The sequence below is a fragment of the Bos grunniens genome, chromosome 13 (genome assembly GCF_055505025.1).
Source record: "Bos grunniens cultivar Pamir isolate PY7600 chromosome 13, Bosgru_T2T1.0, whole genome shotgun sequence".
NCBI lineage: Eukaryota > Metazoa > Chordata > Mammalia > Artiodactyla > Bovidae > Bos > Bos grunniens.
Window position 1 is genome coordinate 20,356,400 of NC_141177.1, and position 18,253 is coordinate 20,374,652.

The 18,253-nt window shown below is 46.2% G+C and overlaps 1 protein-coding gene across 5 annotated transcripts in view; it reads right to left on the reverse strand.

Moving 5' to 3' along the window:
• ZNF341 (zinc finger protein 341) overlaps positions 1-18,253 on the reverse strand; it is a 40,187-nt gene that overhangs the window by 6,834 nt on the left and 15,100 nt on the right. For 3 of the 5 annotated variants that reach the window (XM_086332313.1, XM_086332314.1, XM_086332315.1), the window contains 5 exons: positions 14,512-14,707; positions 13,048-13,138; positions 10,569-10,762; positions 9,403-9,593; positions 4,374-4,582 (listed from right to left, as the gene is read on the reverse strand). In XM_086332313.1, coding sequence (XP_086188439.1) covers positions 4,374-4,582; positions 9,403-9,593; positions 10,569-10,762; positions 13,048-13,138; positions 14,512-14,707 — 881 coding nt within the window. The remainder of the gene's footprint in view (positions 1-4,373; positions 4,583-9,402; positions 9,594-10,568; positions 10,763-13,047; positions 13,139-14,511; positions 14,708-18,253) is intronic. The other 2 variants (XR_015139124.1, XM_086332316.1) reach the window with 2 other exon arrangements.

Here is an 18,253-nt window from a genome sequence, read left to right on the forward strand (position 1 = left end):
GGGGAGGAGCAGAGAGGTGAGAGAGCTTGCACGGGGCTGGAGGTAACCAGCCACACCCCTCCTCCACCATCACTGGTTAACATACCCGCAAAACAGCAGTTTCAGGCCACAAGCCACACTAAAGAAAAGACCCCACTGTCTTCTCACCACGAAAACATTGGCCAGCAAATGGGCCCATTTACAGTGCAGTACCAATGAGCAAAGCTAGAGGCAGGTGGGCAATTCACGCTAAAAACGGAACTGTGGGCCCTGCCATCTGTACACCAGGGCCATGGTGGGAAACCCACAGGCAGGCTGCACCTGTGGTGGGTCCAGGGGACTCCCCCTCGGGCCACGGCCTGAAAACCACAAGCTAAATGCCTGCAGATGGCAAGAAAGAAGGAAGGGGTGGGGTGGGAGCCGTGCTACCAGGAGGGCAGAGACTTTGTGAGCTGGTGGGAGAAAGATGGGAATGGCTCAGGCTCTGGTGGCAGGCGACACAGGTTTGCTGGGGAGGCAGTTTCGCAAGACCATTAAAATGAAAGCTCCCTGCCAGAAATGCCACCCTAACTAAGTCATGCAAGGTAACACGCCCAGCAATAGGGCAAACCCATGTCATGTGTCTCCTGATACAATGTGCTGAGAAAGACACAACATCGCTTCGTGATGCTCCTGCCAAAAGTGTCGATCCTGGACCAACCCTGAGGTCAAATCAGACAAATCCAAACTGAGCACATTCTACAAAATACCTGGCTTCTACTCTCTCAAAATATTAAGGTCATAAAGACAAAGACAGAAAGACTGTTTCAGCAAAAAGGGGACTGAAGAGACAAGGACAACCGCATGCAACGTGTGATCCTGGATTGGACCCTGGGACCAGAAAAAAGTTTTGTTTTTTTTTTTTTAAAGTTTTTTCTTCATCTATAAAAGATGCTATTGGAACCATTGGAAATTTCTGCATAAGGTCTATAAATGCGATAATAGAATTGTATTGATTTAACTTCCTGATTTTGATAACTACACTATGCTTTTATGGAAGAGGTTATCCTTGTTTTTAGAAAATACACATGAAAGAGAAAAGGTAAGGAGCATGGTGTCTGCAGATTATTCTCAAAAAGCTCAGAAAGTGATACAGCCAGTGTGGTTAGTATTATAATACCTGGGAAACGTGGGTGAAGGATATGTATGGGAATTCTTTGTACTAGTCATATAACTTTCTTAGAAGTCTGAGATTATGTCGAAGTAAGGGTTTTTTTTAATATTATTTATTTGGCCGCAAAAGGTCTTAGTCGCAGCATGCGGGATCTCTAGTTACGGCATATAGGATCTAGTTCCCTGACCAAGGATTGGAGCCCTTGCATTGGGAGCTTGGACTTTGAGCCACTGGAACACCGGGGAAGTCCCTCAAAGTAAGTTTAAAAGAAACGCTTCGTGAAAGTGATTGCCTGTGGGATGCGGAAGTAGGTCAGGATGGACAGGGAATTCCTTTTCATTCTATGCACTTCTGTAGTTTTAAAATACTGCATTGTATGCACATAAATTTATTTTTTCAGGTAGTAATTAATCTTTTGTAAACCCTTCTTTGATCTCTGACCTGCAAAATTACTTCTAGGAACTTATTTACAAATGAGCAAAGATACAGGTCCAAAGTTGTTCCCTGTAATGTTGTTTATAATAATGACAAACTGGAAAAAACCCAATTAACCTGTAGTACGGGACATGTTAAATAAATTACAGCCTATCCATGTATAATGGAATGCTAATGTCTCCTCTCTGAGCCTCAATGTCCTCATCTTTGCAATGGGGAGAATACCACAGCTATGGGCTGAACTAGGTTCCTCCAAAATCCATATGGTGAAGCCCTGATCCCCAATGTAATGGTATTTGCAGATGGAGCCTCCGGGAGGTGCTTAGGTCTAGCTGAGATCATGAGAGTGGGAGCCTCCAGATGAGATTGGTGCCCTTATAAGAAAAGAGCAGGGACTTCCTTGGTGGTCCAGTGGTTAAGAATCTGCCTTCCAACGCGGGGAATGTGGGTTCAGTCCCTGGTCAGGGAACTAAGATCCCACATGCTGAGGGGTAACTAAGCCCACGCCCTGCAACTACTGAGCCCCCGTGCTCTGGAGCCCACCTGCCACAGCTAGAGAGAGGTCCACGCCACTAGAGAGAGGCCTACATGGCACCATGAAGAACCCTCAAGCTGCAACAGAAGATTCTGATGCCACAACCAGGACCCACTGCAGCTAAAGAAGGAAAGAAAGAAAACAAAAGACCAGAGAGAAAGGGCACCCTCTCTCTCTCATGTGTCTATAATATTTTGTTACAGCCACCTGAACTGACTGATGCCACCTACCTCCCAGGAAGGCAGGGCTCAATGTCACTAAGTCAGGTCAAGCCACCTTGTAGGTAACTCACTTCTTTTTACTTGGCATCTCGCTCCAGAGAGCCACACAGCTACAGGGACTCCTAGAAATTCCACAGATTGGAAGGGCAAAAGCAAATGCTCTCTACAAATGGGAATTATGCACCGTTATCCAGAAATCACCCCTTAGCTGGTCAGAGTTCACCTGGCTTTCCTGCCCCTGGGGTCCCATTTCCCAATCTCCCCCAGGGTTGGATGCCCTTTACCCCACTTCTTGAGCCCAGTTCCCCTGCCAGCTTCTCAAAGCTCCTGTGGCTTCTACAAGATCCTCAGGCTCCGGCCCCCACTTTCTCTCCCAGGCCCCATCTAAACATCTCCTCCTACTTCCATTCTATAGAACAGTTATTCTAAACCACTTGCTATTTTATTTCCCATCTTTACAGTTGCAAACTCCTACTCATCCTTCAAAACCCAGTTCAGATATCATTGCTCCTGGGATCCTGTCCCTTGCCCTACTTCTCACCATGGGTATATATGTCTATGACAGCATTTTATTACAGCATATAGTAAGAATATATACACTCCTGTCTCCCTAAGCAGTCCATGCATTCTAGACTCAAAGTCTGTATTTACTTATTTCTGAACCCCAGAAGCCTCCCCCAAGAGCTAGAGGTGGGACAGGGTTGGGGTGGGGGGCATGCATTAACAGAGGTCATCAGCCAACTCCCTGCAGATACAAGTCTGAACAGAGAAGCAAAACCATTCTAACATGAAAATATTCACTAATGAACTGGAAGTCCCTGGACAAAAACTCCTATTTTTTTTTCCCCCACTAATACCTATCCCCATGTGCTAGATTTTGTGAGGCAGCTGCTCCCAAATGACATAAGGCTAATGCACAGCAAAATGAATGGAGAGCAACAGTGAGGGGTTCCTCCAAGTCATGGAAGTGATGCTGGACAATACCATCAGCAAATGGGATTCTGGAGGAGGAGCCAGAAAGCTCTTGAGGAAGGGAAACTCTACAAGGATGAAAACAGGCTCAGTAGCTCCAACAAGAATGACAAGGACAATTACATGATCAATGGATCCAAAGAGAATGATCGGAAGTTCTAAGGACTAAAAGCATATGGCAAAACAGAGGGAGCCCTTCATCATTTCTGCTAAAGGGACCTTCTTTATGACTGAAACAGAAGACTACAGCCATGTAAAGGTTGTCAGAAAAATTATCCCCAATAAAATACACATTTAATTCATTCCTTGTCCCATTCTAAGAATCAGCATATAGCTCCAACTTTAACCTAAATTTTATAATTATAAAACATACCAATCTTATTTTTATGATTTTTGCTTTCAAATACACACTTGTGCATTTTTTCATTTAAGAATCGATGTAGCATTTCCCTGACGGTCTTGTGGTTAAGAATCCATCTGCCAATGAATGCAGGGACTCAGGTTCAATTCTTGGTCCAGGAAGATCCCACATGCCATGGGACAACTAAGCCCATGAGCCACGACTATTGAAGCCCGCACCCCAGAGCCCATGCTCTGCAACAAGAAAAACCACCACAATGAGAAGCCTGAACACCGCAACTAGAGAGTAGCCCCCATTTGCCACAGCTAGAGAAAGCCTGTGCTCAGCAACCAAGACCAGGTGCAGCCAAAAAAAAAAATCAGTGTACCGTTCTACATGTAATCTAAATTGTGTAGATTATCAGACAAAATACTATTTTCATAATATTTTACTTTAGGGAAAAACAAATCTTTTTTCCACTATGAACAAGGAAAAATTGGCTTCCCTTTTTTAAGATTTTATTTTTTTAGGTTGCATGTCTGCCAAGTTGAAGAATGATACAAGGAGGGCCCACCTTTTCTCCCCCCTCAGTGCCAAAGCACAGAACCCACTCCCCCAGACTGGGCCCTGAAGCCTCAGATTCCCCTTTGAGATGTCCCACTGGACCTGAGCAGTTGGAACCACCAAGGGAATGGACCCCTGGGCTTCCTTCGGGGAGAGGGAAGGGGGATCATGTACTTGTAGACGGCGCTGTCCTTCTTGGGGCTGTTCTGTGACAGGAGGCTGTGCGAGTACTGATGCACGCCCAGGTCGTACAGCGAGGGGAAGTCCTTGCCACAGAGGTGGCAGCGGTAGCTCAGCTCCTCCTGGTGGCTCTTGATGTGCTCCAGGAACGTGTCCAGCTTCGGGAAGGTCTGCGCACAGCTCTTGACCACACATTTGTACACCTTGGGGGAAGAGGCAGGGCAGGTGAGGGCAGGCTGGAGAGCCGCCTCCACTGTGGTCCCCTGCCCTGCGGTATCCACCTCCAACACTGCTCATAGAAGACTCAACTGCTGTTCCCCTGCTCCCCTGCTGCGGGAGCCCTGGATTTATTATTATTTTTTCTTCATTCATTTATTTTTAATTGAAGGATAATTACAATATTGTGTTGGCTTCTGCCATACATATTATTTTTTTTTAATTTAGTTATTGTTTAACTGGAGCATAATTGCTACAATGCTGTGTTCATTTCTGCTGTACAACAATGTGAATCGGCTATACGTATGTCAACCACAAATTGGCACTTGCCACGGGCACTTGCCATCTACTTCTAATAAGGATTAAATCATGTGCTGCTACAGCTGACCCACCCCCTGAAAGGAGTTCAGGGTGGAAAGCAGAAATGAGGCACTTTATGCTCGAGGAAAAACTAGTAGGACAGTCTTCAGGTATTTTTAGGAGCTGATTTTATGAGCCTAATTCTTGTATCTCCCTATATCTAGAAAAGCACTAAAATCCTTCATGGTGATGACTATTCCTCGTGACTAGCAAAAGCTTCACAAGCCTAGCAGAAACCTTCTGGGAAAAAATATGTGCTTGACTGCATGTACTCTCTCTTCACCAAAATCTCATATATACCGACCTTTCCCTCCCTGCCTCTTTGGAGCAGTTTCTCAAAGCTATGTGAGGTGCTGCCTCCCGGACTGCCCTCGTTTTGCCCCTAATAAAACTTAACTCTCAAATTGTGCATTTCTTTTTAAGTCATCATGTATATATCCATGTGTTCCCTCCCTCTTAAGCCTCCCTCCCACCCCACCCCCATACCCCTAAGTCATCACAGAGCACCGAGCTGAGCTCCCTGTGCTTCCCACTAGCTGTCTATTTCACACACTGCAGCGTATACATGTTAGTGCTACCCTCTCGATTTGTCCTACCCTCCTCTTCCCCTGCTGTGTCTACAAGCCCGTTCTCTACGTTTGCGTCTATATTCTGCCCTGCAAATAAGTTCATCTGCACCATTTTTCTAGATTCCAAAAAACACAAATTAAAACCACAATGAAGTACCACTTCACACTGGTCAGAATGGCTATCATCAAAAAAATATACAAACAAATTCTGGAAAAGGTGTGGAGAAAAGGGAACCCTCTTGTACTGTATGTACTGGGCATATTTAAGAAAAATTATCCAAAACTTGGAATGATAACATCTTGAAAAGATGTGAAAAGATGGCATCCCATCCTTTCAATGTTATGCGAGAATGGTGGCTCTCCAACTGGAGCCTGCATCACAGTAGCAGACTGGCCACTTCCAGGGAATCTGACGCAGCAGGTCTGGGTGGCCTGAACACGTGCATTCCTGCCAAGCACCCAGGTGACACTGAAGCTACTGGGCTGGGGACCTCACTTTGAGAAGTGCTGTCTGGCAAGCAGTTAGGTGAAGACAGTTAAGCTGCTAAGGGTCACCTCACTCTCTGGGTGATGTCACTTGTTTTGACTGTTTATTACTGATCAGAACCTAGACTCTCTAAAGTTAAATGTTAACTTGAAAACTGATCCAATATAAATTATTTTTGTCATGTAGAAAAGATAACTCCAGAGGGTTTTTTTTTTTTTTTTAAACTCCAGAGGTTTTATTGCCCTGAAGGACATAAACCAGATTTGTATCTAACTTAGTAATTTATTTCAGGATTCCTTTTTTTTACTGACACAGTTACACAGAGATATAGGTATTAGTGTTCCGCACCATCTTTTGACCGGCTTTGTCATTTTTCCAGTTCCGCCATTAATGAATTAAGCAAAATTCTGATTCAAGTTCACTAAGTTATTTGTATGAAAGATATGCTTTTAACATTTTAAAAGGTATACATTAATAAGTAGTACACACTCCTCATGGGGCTTCCCAGGTGGTACTAGTGGTAAAGAAGCCGTCTGCCAAAGCAGGAGATGTAAGAGATGCGCGTTTGATCCCTGGGTTGGGAGATCCCCTTGGAGGAGGGCATTGCAACCCACTCCAATATTCTTGCCTGGAGAATCCCATGGACAGGGAGCCTGGCAGGTTACAGTCCACAGGGTCGCAAAGAGTTGGACATGACTGAGGTGACTTAGCACATATGCACTCACACACTCTTCCTCATAGGGTTGTGAAACAGTCACAGTGGCATGACACACTCAGGGCTGCCTATAAATTCCAACCCTTCTTCCTAACAAAGCAGGAAGAAGGCTTCTTCTTCCTAACAAAGTGAATTCTGATTTGCTCAGAGTGGGAAGATGCCCAGCTGATCCCCTGGCTCCCTTACATTGAACATCAGTCATGCGACCATTTCTTGCCAATGGTATGTAGGCAGTAATGTTTGGGGAGGGCATCACTCCCTGGACACAAAGGCAAAAGCTTCCTAGGAGAAGTTCCCTCTGTTCTTTGCATTTATCCTAATTGGAATACAGATGTGATGACTGAAGGTGTGACAGCCATTCCGCAACCTTGAGGATGAAAGCCACATGCTAAAGACAGCAGAGCAGAAAGCCAGGAGAATCCTACTAGATAAGCCCAGTACTACCTACTTATGGACCTCTTATGATGTGAGAGAGAAAAGAAATCCTAACCAGTAAGCCAGTTGTCTATTATTTGCAGCCTATGCATTTCTAAATGACAGAGCAGGTGCATGGGCTCTGACCAATGAGAGCGCTACAGAAGGCTTCTGGGCAAGGTTTCCTTGCTCCTAAAGAAGACACAGAAGGTATTATTAATATAACCCCTTTATGCTCATGGATAATACTGTGTCTGGTCTTTTGCCTAGAAAAAGTGACCACCATCACAGGACCACAGGTGAACCACCAGCAGAGGACAGGGCCATGCCCTGTCGAGACAGAATTAGAAAGACATAGGGCCCTTGATGCGGGGTTGAGTCAACCGACTGTCTCAGGCCTGAGTTGCCCTATCTTGGGTTTTCTTATTATGTGAGATAACAAACTTCCTAATTGTTTAAGTGAGTTTGAGTAAAAGTTTTTGGTGATTTTTTTCCCCCCAAGGATAGTCTAACTTAACTCCATCAATCTCTCTGCTAAGAATCTATAATAAGGAAAAAGTCAGAAATGTGGACAAAGATTTGATTACAACAATATTCATCATGGTTTTGTTTATAATAGCAAAACTCAGGAAATAACCTAACTGTTCAATAATAGGGGATTTAAAGAATCCAGCCATTGGGACTTCTCTGGTGGTTCAGTGATGGGACTCTATGCTTCCACTGCAAGGGGCACGAGTTTGATCCCTGGTCAGAGAACTAACAACACACAAGCCATGTGGCATAGTCAAAAAAGAGAAGGAAGGAAAGGAAATCTACAAAACATACTGCATTGAGTGCTGGATTCCTGGGACGACATATTGTAATCTGGTTATGACAAGGGGTTTGGAGTCAAATGAACTGGCTTTGAATCCTGCCTCAGTTACTTAACTGGCATCGTGACTCTGGATGGATCGCTCATCTCTCTCAGCCTCAGTTTCTTCATCTGGATACACTGAAAATGCCTATCTCTAAGGTTGCTATAAGAAGTAAGTAAAGTACTGAATGCAAGGAACCTTAGTAGGGTTGTTACTTAGTCCTAAGTTGCGTCTGACTCTGCCACCCCATAGACTGTAGCCCACCAGGCCCCTCTGTCCATGGGATTTCCCAGGCAAGAAGACTACAGAGGATTGCTATTTCCTTTTCCAGGGATCTTCCTGACCCAGGAATCCAACCAGCATCTCCTGCATTGCAGGCAGGTTCTGTACTATTGAGCCACCAGGGAAGCCCTCTAGCAGGATACTTAGCATATAATAAATAGTAAATGTGAATCTATATATTTTTCAGACTTTTCTGAATTTCCAATTTCTATATTGGGTATATGATACTTTAATAGGGAGAAAAAATAACTAACAAAAATTACTTTTAAAAAATAAACACTGGAATAGAGTTACCATATAACCTAGTAATTCCACTCCTAGGTTTATACCCAAGAGTACTGAAAACACATGTTCATACAGAAACTTGTACACAATGATCACTAAAGTATTATTCATAATACCTAAAAAGTAGAAAGAACCTAAATGTCTATCAACTGATAAAAAGATTCAAAAATAAAAAGGAATAAAGTACTGATACCTGTTATAACATGAATGCAAATATTATCTCAAAAGGCCACATACTAGATGATTCCAATATTAAATGTCCAGAATAGGCAAATCGATAGAGACAGAAAACAGGTTAGTGGTTGCCTGGGTCTGGGAGTAGGGGCGAGTGAACACTAATGGGTATAAAGTTTCTGGGGTGATAAAAATGTTTTGGAAAAAAAAATGTTCTAGAAATACAGGGATGATGGCTGTATAACATTATGAATAGATTAAAAACTACTGAAGCATACACTTTAAAACGGGTGAATTTTATGGTATGTAAATCACACCTCAATGGAAAAAAATAAAAAATAGGCTGTAGTCTCAAATCCCCATAGGCGGGTTTTTACATACTAGATCTTCTCAAAGTGGCAAGAATTCTTCCTGTGTCTGATTCCTTCATTATATGACCCTTGAGAGGTGGACTTCCTCCCTCAGGCAAGCACCGTAATGGCCCAAAAAGCTGGCACCACCCAGGGAGGACAGAGGGGGAAGCTTAGCCCATCATGGTCACATGGCCGCTCAGAGCAACCGAGACCCACTCCTGTCCCCTTCTAGGCCGTGTTCAAGACCCCAGCATCAGCCAAGGCTCATGACTTGGGTGGTTGTGCCCCACCCCGGCTCCCGCCCCCTCACCTACCTGCTCATTCTTGTGCTGGGTCATGTGGGACTTGAGCTGGAAGTAGGTACTGAACTTGCTGGGGCAGAACTGGCACAGGTAGGAGCTATCGATGAGGACCACCTGCTTGGCCTCCAGCTTGTCCCCCTCCCCCTCGCCGGCTGTGGGCAAGGCCTGGGGCTGCGGGGCACTGGACAGGGTCTGGCCCAACCCTGTGGAGAAAGCCAGGGAGGAAAGTCACTGAGAAAGACAGAGGAAGGGTCAGGGCAGAGGGCCACGCCACCCGGGAAAGATGCCCAGGACACCTCCCCGTGCTGTGCTGCATTCACCCGCCACCAACCATGGGCTCAGTGCGGGACGTGGTACCGAGGCCCTGCACTCACGCTCAGCTGGGGCACAGGGACACAGCCACTCCAGGGGCCAAACTACTGAGCACTGACATTCTGATGGATGAAGAGCCCCTGCACCGAGTCTCCCCTTGCAGGCCTTCCCTTCAGACACGCTAGACCGCTCTGCGGTTGTTAACGACCCGACTGCCACCCCCGGCTGAACTCACGATGCCTCCCAGCTCCTTGTACAATCATGTGTTTAGCTGTTCCTCCCTCACTCTCCCCGAGGACAGGGGCCTCTGACCTCAAGTTTGTAGGCCCAGGGGCCTGGCACACGGTGGTCGTGCTGGTTTAGTCGCTAAGACGTATCCAACTCCTTGTGATCCCACAGACTGTAGCCCACCAGGCTCCTCTGTTCATGGGATTTCTCAGGCAAGAATACTGGAGTGGGTTGCCATTTCCTTCTCCAGGGGATCTTCCCAACTCAGGGATCGAACCTGAGTCCCCTGCTTGGCAGGCAGATTCTTTACCATTGAGCCACCTGGGAAGACCTCTGGCACACAGTAAGCCTCCATAAATGTTTGCTCAATGGTTGAACCCTAGGTGCTAGGCACTACAAGAGTTTTGAAAGAAATGGGTTCTTCTCCAGAGCTCACAAGAGTTCAGAAGGCACGCACAGAATAGCTCAACACAGTAGGGCCAGTTCCCACTGGCAGGCCAGAGAAAAGTGGGCATATGTTACTTGCACAGAACACCCCCTCCTCCATGAGCTGCCTGTGGCCAGCTCTGCTCATCCCCAGGGCTGCACAGGGAGGCTCCAGCCAGACGCTGCCCAGTACAGTGGTCACCTCTACCCACCTGTGTTATCCTCGTCCTCCTGCCTGCTGGGGTTCAGAGCCATGACCTGCACCGTCACAGAGTTGCGAGAGACGGTGCCACCGCTGCGTCCTGGGGGCCACACCTTGTGGGTTTGCATGTGTTTCTTGACGTTAGACTTCTGGGCAAAGGCACGGCCACATGCAATGCACTGGAAGGGCTTCTCACCAGTGTGGCTGCGGAAAACAAGGCTTGTCAGCACCCGCGTGTAGGGACTGTGACCTCAGTTCTGGAGCTCAGAACCACCAGGAAGGCCCAGGCAGAGCATCTGGAGGCTGTGGGCCACCATCCTGAGACCGTGAGGACAAGCCCTCTTACTGAGGCAGGCAAGCACAGACACACCCCGGGCTTCTGGTGACAAGACTGAGTGGCTGAATCAACCAGCCCTGGAGCAGACCTTCTCTGTGGCCATCTCAAGCTGTGAGATAAAACAGTTTCAAAGAATTGATGCTTTCGAACTGTGGTGCTAGAAAAGACTCTTGAGAGTCCCTTGGACAGCAAGGAGACCAAACCAGTCAATCCTAAAGGAAATCAACTCTGAATATTCATTGGAAGGACTGATGCTGAAGCTGAATCTCCAATACTTTGGCCACCTGATGCGAAAAGACCCTGATGCTGGGAAAGACTGACGGCAGGAGGAGAAGGGGACGATAGAAGATGAGATGGTTGGATGGCATCATTAACTCAGTGAACATGAGTTTGAGCAAACTCTGGGAGATGGTGAAGGACAGGAAAGCCTGGCGTTCTGCAGTCCATGGGGTTGCAAAGAGTTCGACACAACTGAGAGACTGAACAACAACAATTGTTTAAGTGGAGAATTTTCTGTTACTTGAAGGAGAAAATGTCCTAGCCGTCACAGCACAGCACTTGTATAACTATTTAAAACTTTCCTTCAAATCAATGCACTTTTCAAGAACTGAAAATAATTAAAAATGAAGCTTCCTGTTGTTATTATATATGCAAAACTGCTTGTCGTAAACACAAGTAACAAAAAACACAATTATTCATAAAACAATCTTATTAAGATCTATAGATGCATCATCCTTATGGCAGACATAAACCACGTGGGACTATTTAAATTTAAATTCATTAAAATAAAATCAAGTTAAAAACTCAGTTTCTCAGGCTTTCCTGGTGGCTCAGTAGTAAAGAACTGCCCACCAGTGCAAGAGACACGGGTTTGATCCCCGATCTAGGAGGATCCCACATGCTGCGGAACAATCAAGCCTGGGTGCCACAGCTATTGAGCCTGTGCTCTAGAGCTCGGGAGCTGCAACTACCGAACCCCGGGTGCCCTAGAGAGCCTGTGCTCTGCAACAAGAGAAACCACTGCAAGGAGAAGCCAGTGCACCTGCGCAGCAACAAAACCCAGCATGGCCAAAAATAAATCAAGTTACCAAAATGCAGTTTCTCAGTCATACCAGTCACATTTCAAGTACTCAACAGCCATATGTCCACTTCCCTGTGGACAGCGCCTATTGGGGTCTCCCCATCTTTGCAGAAAGTTCTACTGACAAGCACTGGTTGTAGACCAGTGGTTTTCAACAGAGATCGATTTTCCCTCCTGGGACATCTGGAAATGTTTGGAGACATTTTGGGATGTCACAGCTGAGCAGTGAGGAGGGGCTATTGGCATCTACTGGTTAGAGGTCAGGGATACTGCTGAACATTCTTCTAGGCACAGGGCAGCCCCCACAGAGAATCTCAATAGGCTGGAAGACCCTGGTCTACAGAGAAGCTATTGCCTGCCATGGCTGGAATCTTGGGCACTATCTCTCCCTCCCTTCCCCCCTCTCTCTCTGTAATAAAAGATGAGCAAAACTGTGCGAGGTGTTAAAGACAGACCACACCTAATTGAGGCTTTCTCCTCGGACTGAAAGAAATTGAAAAAAATTTTCTCACTCTATCTTTCAGAAATTTTCAATAGCCATATTTAAAAACCACCTAAAATCATCTTATGTCCCAGTGTTCCACTCCATGAGAAACATCGAACGAGACCATCCCTCCACTTCACAATGGAAAACCTGAGGCCCAGAGGGGCTCCTTGCATGTTCTTGGGACAAGGGGTGTCATGGTTAGTACTGAGCGAGCAGAGAACTTGCAGAGGCACGTTCATAGAGCATCACTAACCCCGAGATCAGGCCTTTCTACAGAAGTGAGCGCTGAGGCACGCCTCCCACCAATAAAGCCCTCCCCCTAGCCATTCAAGTCAATTCTGCCTCCTCCATTCCCACCTTGGACCTTCCTCATCAGGGCAGGCAGGCTCCACAGATCCTTCCCACTGAGGAAGCAAAGGGCAAAATCATCCTGAGCTGGACAGAGGAACCATGACAGACCAGTTGGGGCCTTGGTCACCAGGCGAAGGGGGAGGGGAAAGGAGCACTGCTTCCACTGTGGACTCCCCATCCCACCTCCCCACCAGGGCTGCCCAGGGGCCACCTGCCCCACCACGCCCAGTTACCTTCGGATGTGCTGCTGCAGGTCAAAGTTTTTGGTGAATGACTTGTCACAATATGAGCACTTGAGTTTCTGAGCCTTTGGCTTCCCTGCAGCTGATGAAAAATTAAAAAAGACACACACACAGAAAAAGACAAAGAAGGGGACGGTGAGGCTGGCGACACAACTGTAGGCACCAATGGCAACTTCCAGCCCTAGACCCAGGGCCAGACAGCCCAGATCCTAGGAGGTCTACATCCATGGGCAGGCTGGGGAAGAAGCACAGGTCAGTCTCTCACAGGGCCTGGGAGAAGAAATTCCAGGACATGCTCTGGCTGGGAAAGCAGGGCAAATCCCTCAAAGACTCCCTTCTGCCGGAGGATAAAATCCACCCTCTCTGCTGTGGCCTATGGGGCTCTGCATCCTCTACTTCCTACCATCCCTATTATTCTTATGATCTAGTTGCAGTGGTCACCTGGCTAACCTCGAAAGACCTCAAACATGGTCCCACCTCAGGGCCTTTGCACCTGCTGTCCTCCTTGCCTAAAATGCTTGTCCCTCAGACAGTCACGAGACCATTTCCTTCTCATCCCCAGACAGATAGGCAGCAGCATTTTCCAGTCTCTATCCAGTATTCTCAATCACAGTACTCTGTTAATCTCCTTTCTAGAGTGACCCATAAATATTTATTTATTCCCTGTCTCTCCCATTAAGCTGTGAGTAATTAAGGGTAAGGAAATCATGACCCAAGATGCTAGATTTCCAGTTCTGACACCAAGCCTGGCACACAGATGCTCAACACATTTGCGAAAGGAAGGAAGGGGCTGGAAGCCCCTGAAAACTCTCAGTTCTTCTGCCCTTCCCTACTACCACTACTTTCTGACATTGTCCCCAACCATATACTTAGCATCTCTAACAGGGTGGCAGACATCGCTGCTTGCCTGCCTAATACCCACTCTTCCCTTTTTCTTTCTTCACAAATCCCCTACATAATGGGAGCATCAATGTTCCTGGCTAAAAGAGACATTTCCCAGCCTCCTTTGGAGATAGATATGGTCATGTGAAATGTAATGAAATGTAAGCAAAAGCATCATGCTTAGAACTTCTGGGAGCTGGGAGATGCTTCTTTTATCTTTCTTCCAGATGCTTGGAATACGAAATTTGATGACTGGAGCTTCAGCAGCCATCTTACACAATGAGGCACCTAAGAACAAAAGTCATGTTTTAGGAATGATGGAGCAGAAAAATAGAAGAAATGTGGGTGCCTGGTGATTACATAGGCATACAAACTCCAGATTGCCTGTCTCTGGACTTGTTTTGCACAGAACAACAAAATTCTACCATTTTGGAGTCATTCCTATTCTGGATTTTCCACTACATGCAACCAAACTTAATCCTAACTCTCACAAAATGGAAGACTGGAACTAAGCAGCCTGTGGACAGGTACATCCGTGCTGAGGAGAGATGCCACGACAGGCTGTGTGCCCACCTTCTGGGAGTCCACTGGGACCTTTGGTCCGTCGGGTCTTCAGTGATGGTGGGGAGTCAAAGCTGGCCACTGTGCCCCCGGTGGCGCTGGTCATAGGGGCAGCAGGGTTTGGTCCTTTTGGTTTGAATCCTTGTTTGCCAGGACTGTACACCTGGGGTGTGGGGTATACTGGAGCCTCCACACACTGGTTTGGCACCTACAAGGACAGCAGAGTCAGGGAGAGTGCCCTGGGAAGGGAGGGGAAGAGCTGCCCCAGGTAGTGGGACCTTCACTGTGGCCCTGGCTGATCTCAGCCACCACAGCTACATCACCACCCTAACTCCTCCACCTCACTCAGTCCCCCCAGTCACTCCCAAGACCCCTTTGAATAGAACTCCATGAAGCCAGCAGGCCAGATGCAGCTTTGGAGCCAGCTGCTTGGGTTCAAATCCTGATTCTGCCACTTATCATTTAAGTGACCTTGGGCAAGTCTTTTAACTTGTTTCAGTTTCTGCATCTGTAAAATGGGTTGCTAATTATAGCAACCCCATATGAGGATAGACCTTAGAAGAGGGCCTGGCAAGTAGTAAGTACCCAATCAACATCAGCTGTTGTGACGGCCATTATTATTGTTGTTAGTAGTAGACTTCTTGCACAGGAGAACTAGGAAGTCAGAAGGGTCTATGCCCTCACCAGCAACTCCACTTCTTAACCAACTCTGCCTGATGCCACAACAGCAGGCATCCCTTGACTAGGAATCGACACTGAAGCCATGAGAAATTACCAAAGGAATTCTGAGCCACCCAAATTCAGTGACCACTAAGCTCACATCATGACACTGGGTATTGTAAAGAATTCACTTATTCCTTCATCTACTTATCATTCATTGGTCTTCCTGGGCTGCTCTACCCCAAATTCCACTTCCTCTCCTCTGTTTCATTTTCCTCCTTAGATGCATCATTATCTAATAAATTATGCATTTTACTTACTTACCCTATTATCTGCCTAGTTTCATGCAGGCAGGGACTTCTGCTCTGCTTTTGTTTCTTCCTCTATTCCCAGGCCTAGAGCAATGCCTGGCACAGAGTGGGCACTCAATAAACACTTGCTGAATGAATGAATTCAATTTTGGAGGTCTCAGGCATCTAATACAGCACCACTAGGTGCTTCTGCCAGGTCTTGCCTGTTGGCCCCTGGCACTTCCTATACCCACCCGTGCTCTCCCCTGAAATGCAGAGGTGGCAAGCTTGAAACCACATTCTCAAGTACTCCTGCCAGCACAGTTCTGAACACAAATTAAGTTCTGCCCATGAGAAGCATCTGCATGAGATTTGAAGGCGGAAGGGAGGTAGAAACTGTTCTCCTTGGCAGCCATGCTGGGAGACAGGCAGGTTAGCAGTCATGAGTTTTGGAGTGGCAAGCTGAACCCTACATTCCCCTCCTGATTACCAGCCCCGAGGACGGCAGGGCAGCTGAAACCTCAGCAACAGAATCCTACAGTTTTCTCACCAAGTACAGTGTCCTGGTTACAAGGGCCAAGCCACAACAGTGACCCTGAAAACGAGTGGTTCTTGCCAACCCTGCCTTTTACTCCTCCAGCCCTTCCATCAGCCCTACAGATTTAACTTCCTGTATGAAATCCCTCTGTTAGAAATACCTAGAGTGAAAAAAAAAAAAAATACCTAGAGTGGTTTCAATTTTCCTGACCAATACAGCACTCAATATTTGTCACAGTGAATGAATTCATCCACCATCCAGGTCATTCCTGAGCAATGATATGACTGCCACTGGGTTAGTTCTCATTAACCTCACAGCTCTACAAGTGGAGTTCCCATTCTAGAGTCTCTTCTCTGAAACTGAGGTCAAAGCACCGTGTTTCAGATACCAACTGTGGGTGTCCCACAGGCCAGGTCTCTGCTAGGTGCCAAGGATGCAAAATCAAAGACGGTTTAGGCTGTTTTCAGAGAGCACTTTTTGTCTACATGAAAAATCAGTAACAGCAGCTATCCCTATGCTGGCCCCTCTGTCTATGAGGCCACCGTCATCCTTGCAGCATCTCATTAGCTAAATTATTTTTAAATTTTAAAATAATATTTATTTAAATATTTAAATACAAAATTTACAAGTCATTTTTACTGATCAATTGGTGACTCAATTAGATTCTTAACTTTTTATTTTGTATTTGGGTATAGCTGATCAACAAACAATGTTGTGAGGGTTTCAGGTGAACAGCAAAGGGACTCAGCCATACATACACATATATTAATTTTTTAAAAATTCAGCCAAGTCCTTGCTTTATTCTCCCAGGGTAGGGAAAATCCTCCTGCAGGGTATAACATTACAGGGCTGGTGGTGGAATTTTCCTCCAGTCTAGTTCTCTTTTCAGAGAGACTACCTAACAGAATGTCTGTACGACTGGATTCTAGAGTGAGTCTGAGATAATGTGACCTCAGATGCAGGTAGGCTCCTTCTGTCATAACCATGCCCCCTAGCACTTGAGCATGGCATGGTTCTGAAGTCTCAGTGCCTTGAGAGTACACTGCTTATAGTTCGAAACTCTTCAGCTGGGAATTAATATAGTATATATGACACAGGCACACCTTGAAGATATTGTGGGTTCAGTTATAGACCACTGCAATAAGGTGAATATCACAATAAAGCAAGTCACACAAGGTTTTTTTTTTTATTTTCCAGTGCATAAAAAAGTTATGTTTATGAAAAAAAGTTGTTTACAAAAAAAGGTTATGTTTACTCTATCTTGTAATCTGTTAAGTATGCAATAGCATTACATCCTAAAAAAAGTATGTATCTTAATTAAAGAAAAATTTTTTGACTTTATTGCCAAAAAAATGCCCACCACATCTGAGCCTTCAGCAAGTAATAGTAATAACATCAAAAATCACAGATCATCATGACAAATACAATAACAATGAAAAAGGTTGAAATGTTGTAAAGATTACCAAAATTTTGACACAGAGACACAAAGGGAACTGATACACTTGCTCGACAAAAAACACAATATCTGCAAAGTGCAATGAAGCAAGGTATCCTGTACGCTGACTGAATGGCCTCGACTCTTTACTTCTTCTGGTACCCAGGCCCTTTCCAGTGTGACCTGCAGTTTTTCCCATCGAGAGGTGGCAACTATTTCCGTACTCCTTCAACCTAAGCTGGCCTTGTGACCTGCTTTCACCAGCAGAAGTGACACTGTGTCACTTACAAGCCTAAGCCTCAAGAAGTCTTGAGCATTTCTGCTTGCATTACTGCACGTCCACCACTGTGGTGAGGCTATGCCTGGGGAACCTGCTTGAGAAGGAAAGATGCATGGAGGAGAGCTGGGTCACCCCACCTGATTATTCCACCCTAGGCCACTCTAGTGGAGAAGGCAATGGCACTTCACTCCAGTACTCTTGCCTGGAAAATCCCATGGATGGAGGAGCCTGGTAGGCTGTAGTCCATGGGGTCGCTGAGAGTTGGACACGACTGAGCGACTTCACTTTCACTTTTCACTTTCATGCATTGGAGAAGGAAATGGCAACCCACTGCAGTGTTCTTGCCTGGAGAATCCCAGGGATGTGGGATCCTGGTGGGCTGCCGTCTATGGGGTTGCGCAGAGTCAGACACGACTGAAGTGACTTAGCAGCAGCAGCAGGCCACTCTAGAGCAGCAGCCAGTCAGCCAACCTCCAGACGTGTGGGAGCACCCGGCCAAGATCAGCAGTTGCCAAGCTGACCACCATAGACGTGAGAACAATAAACACCTT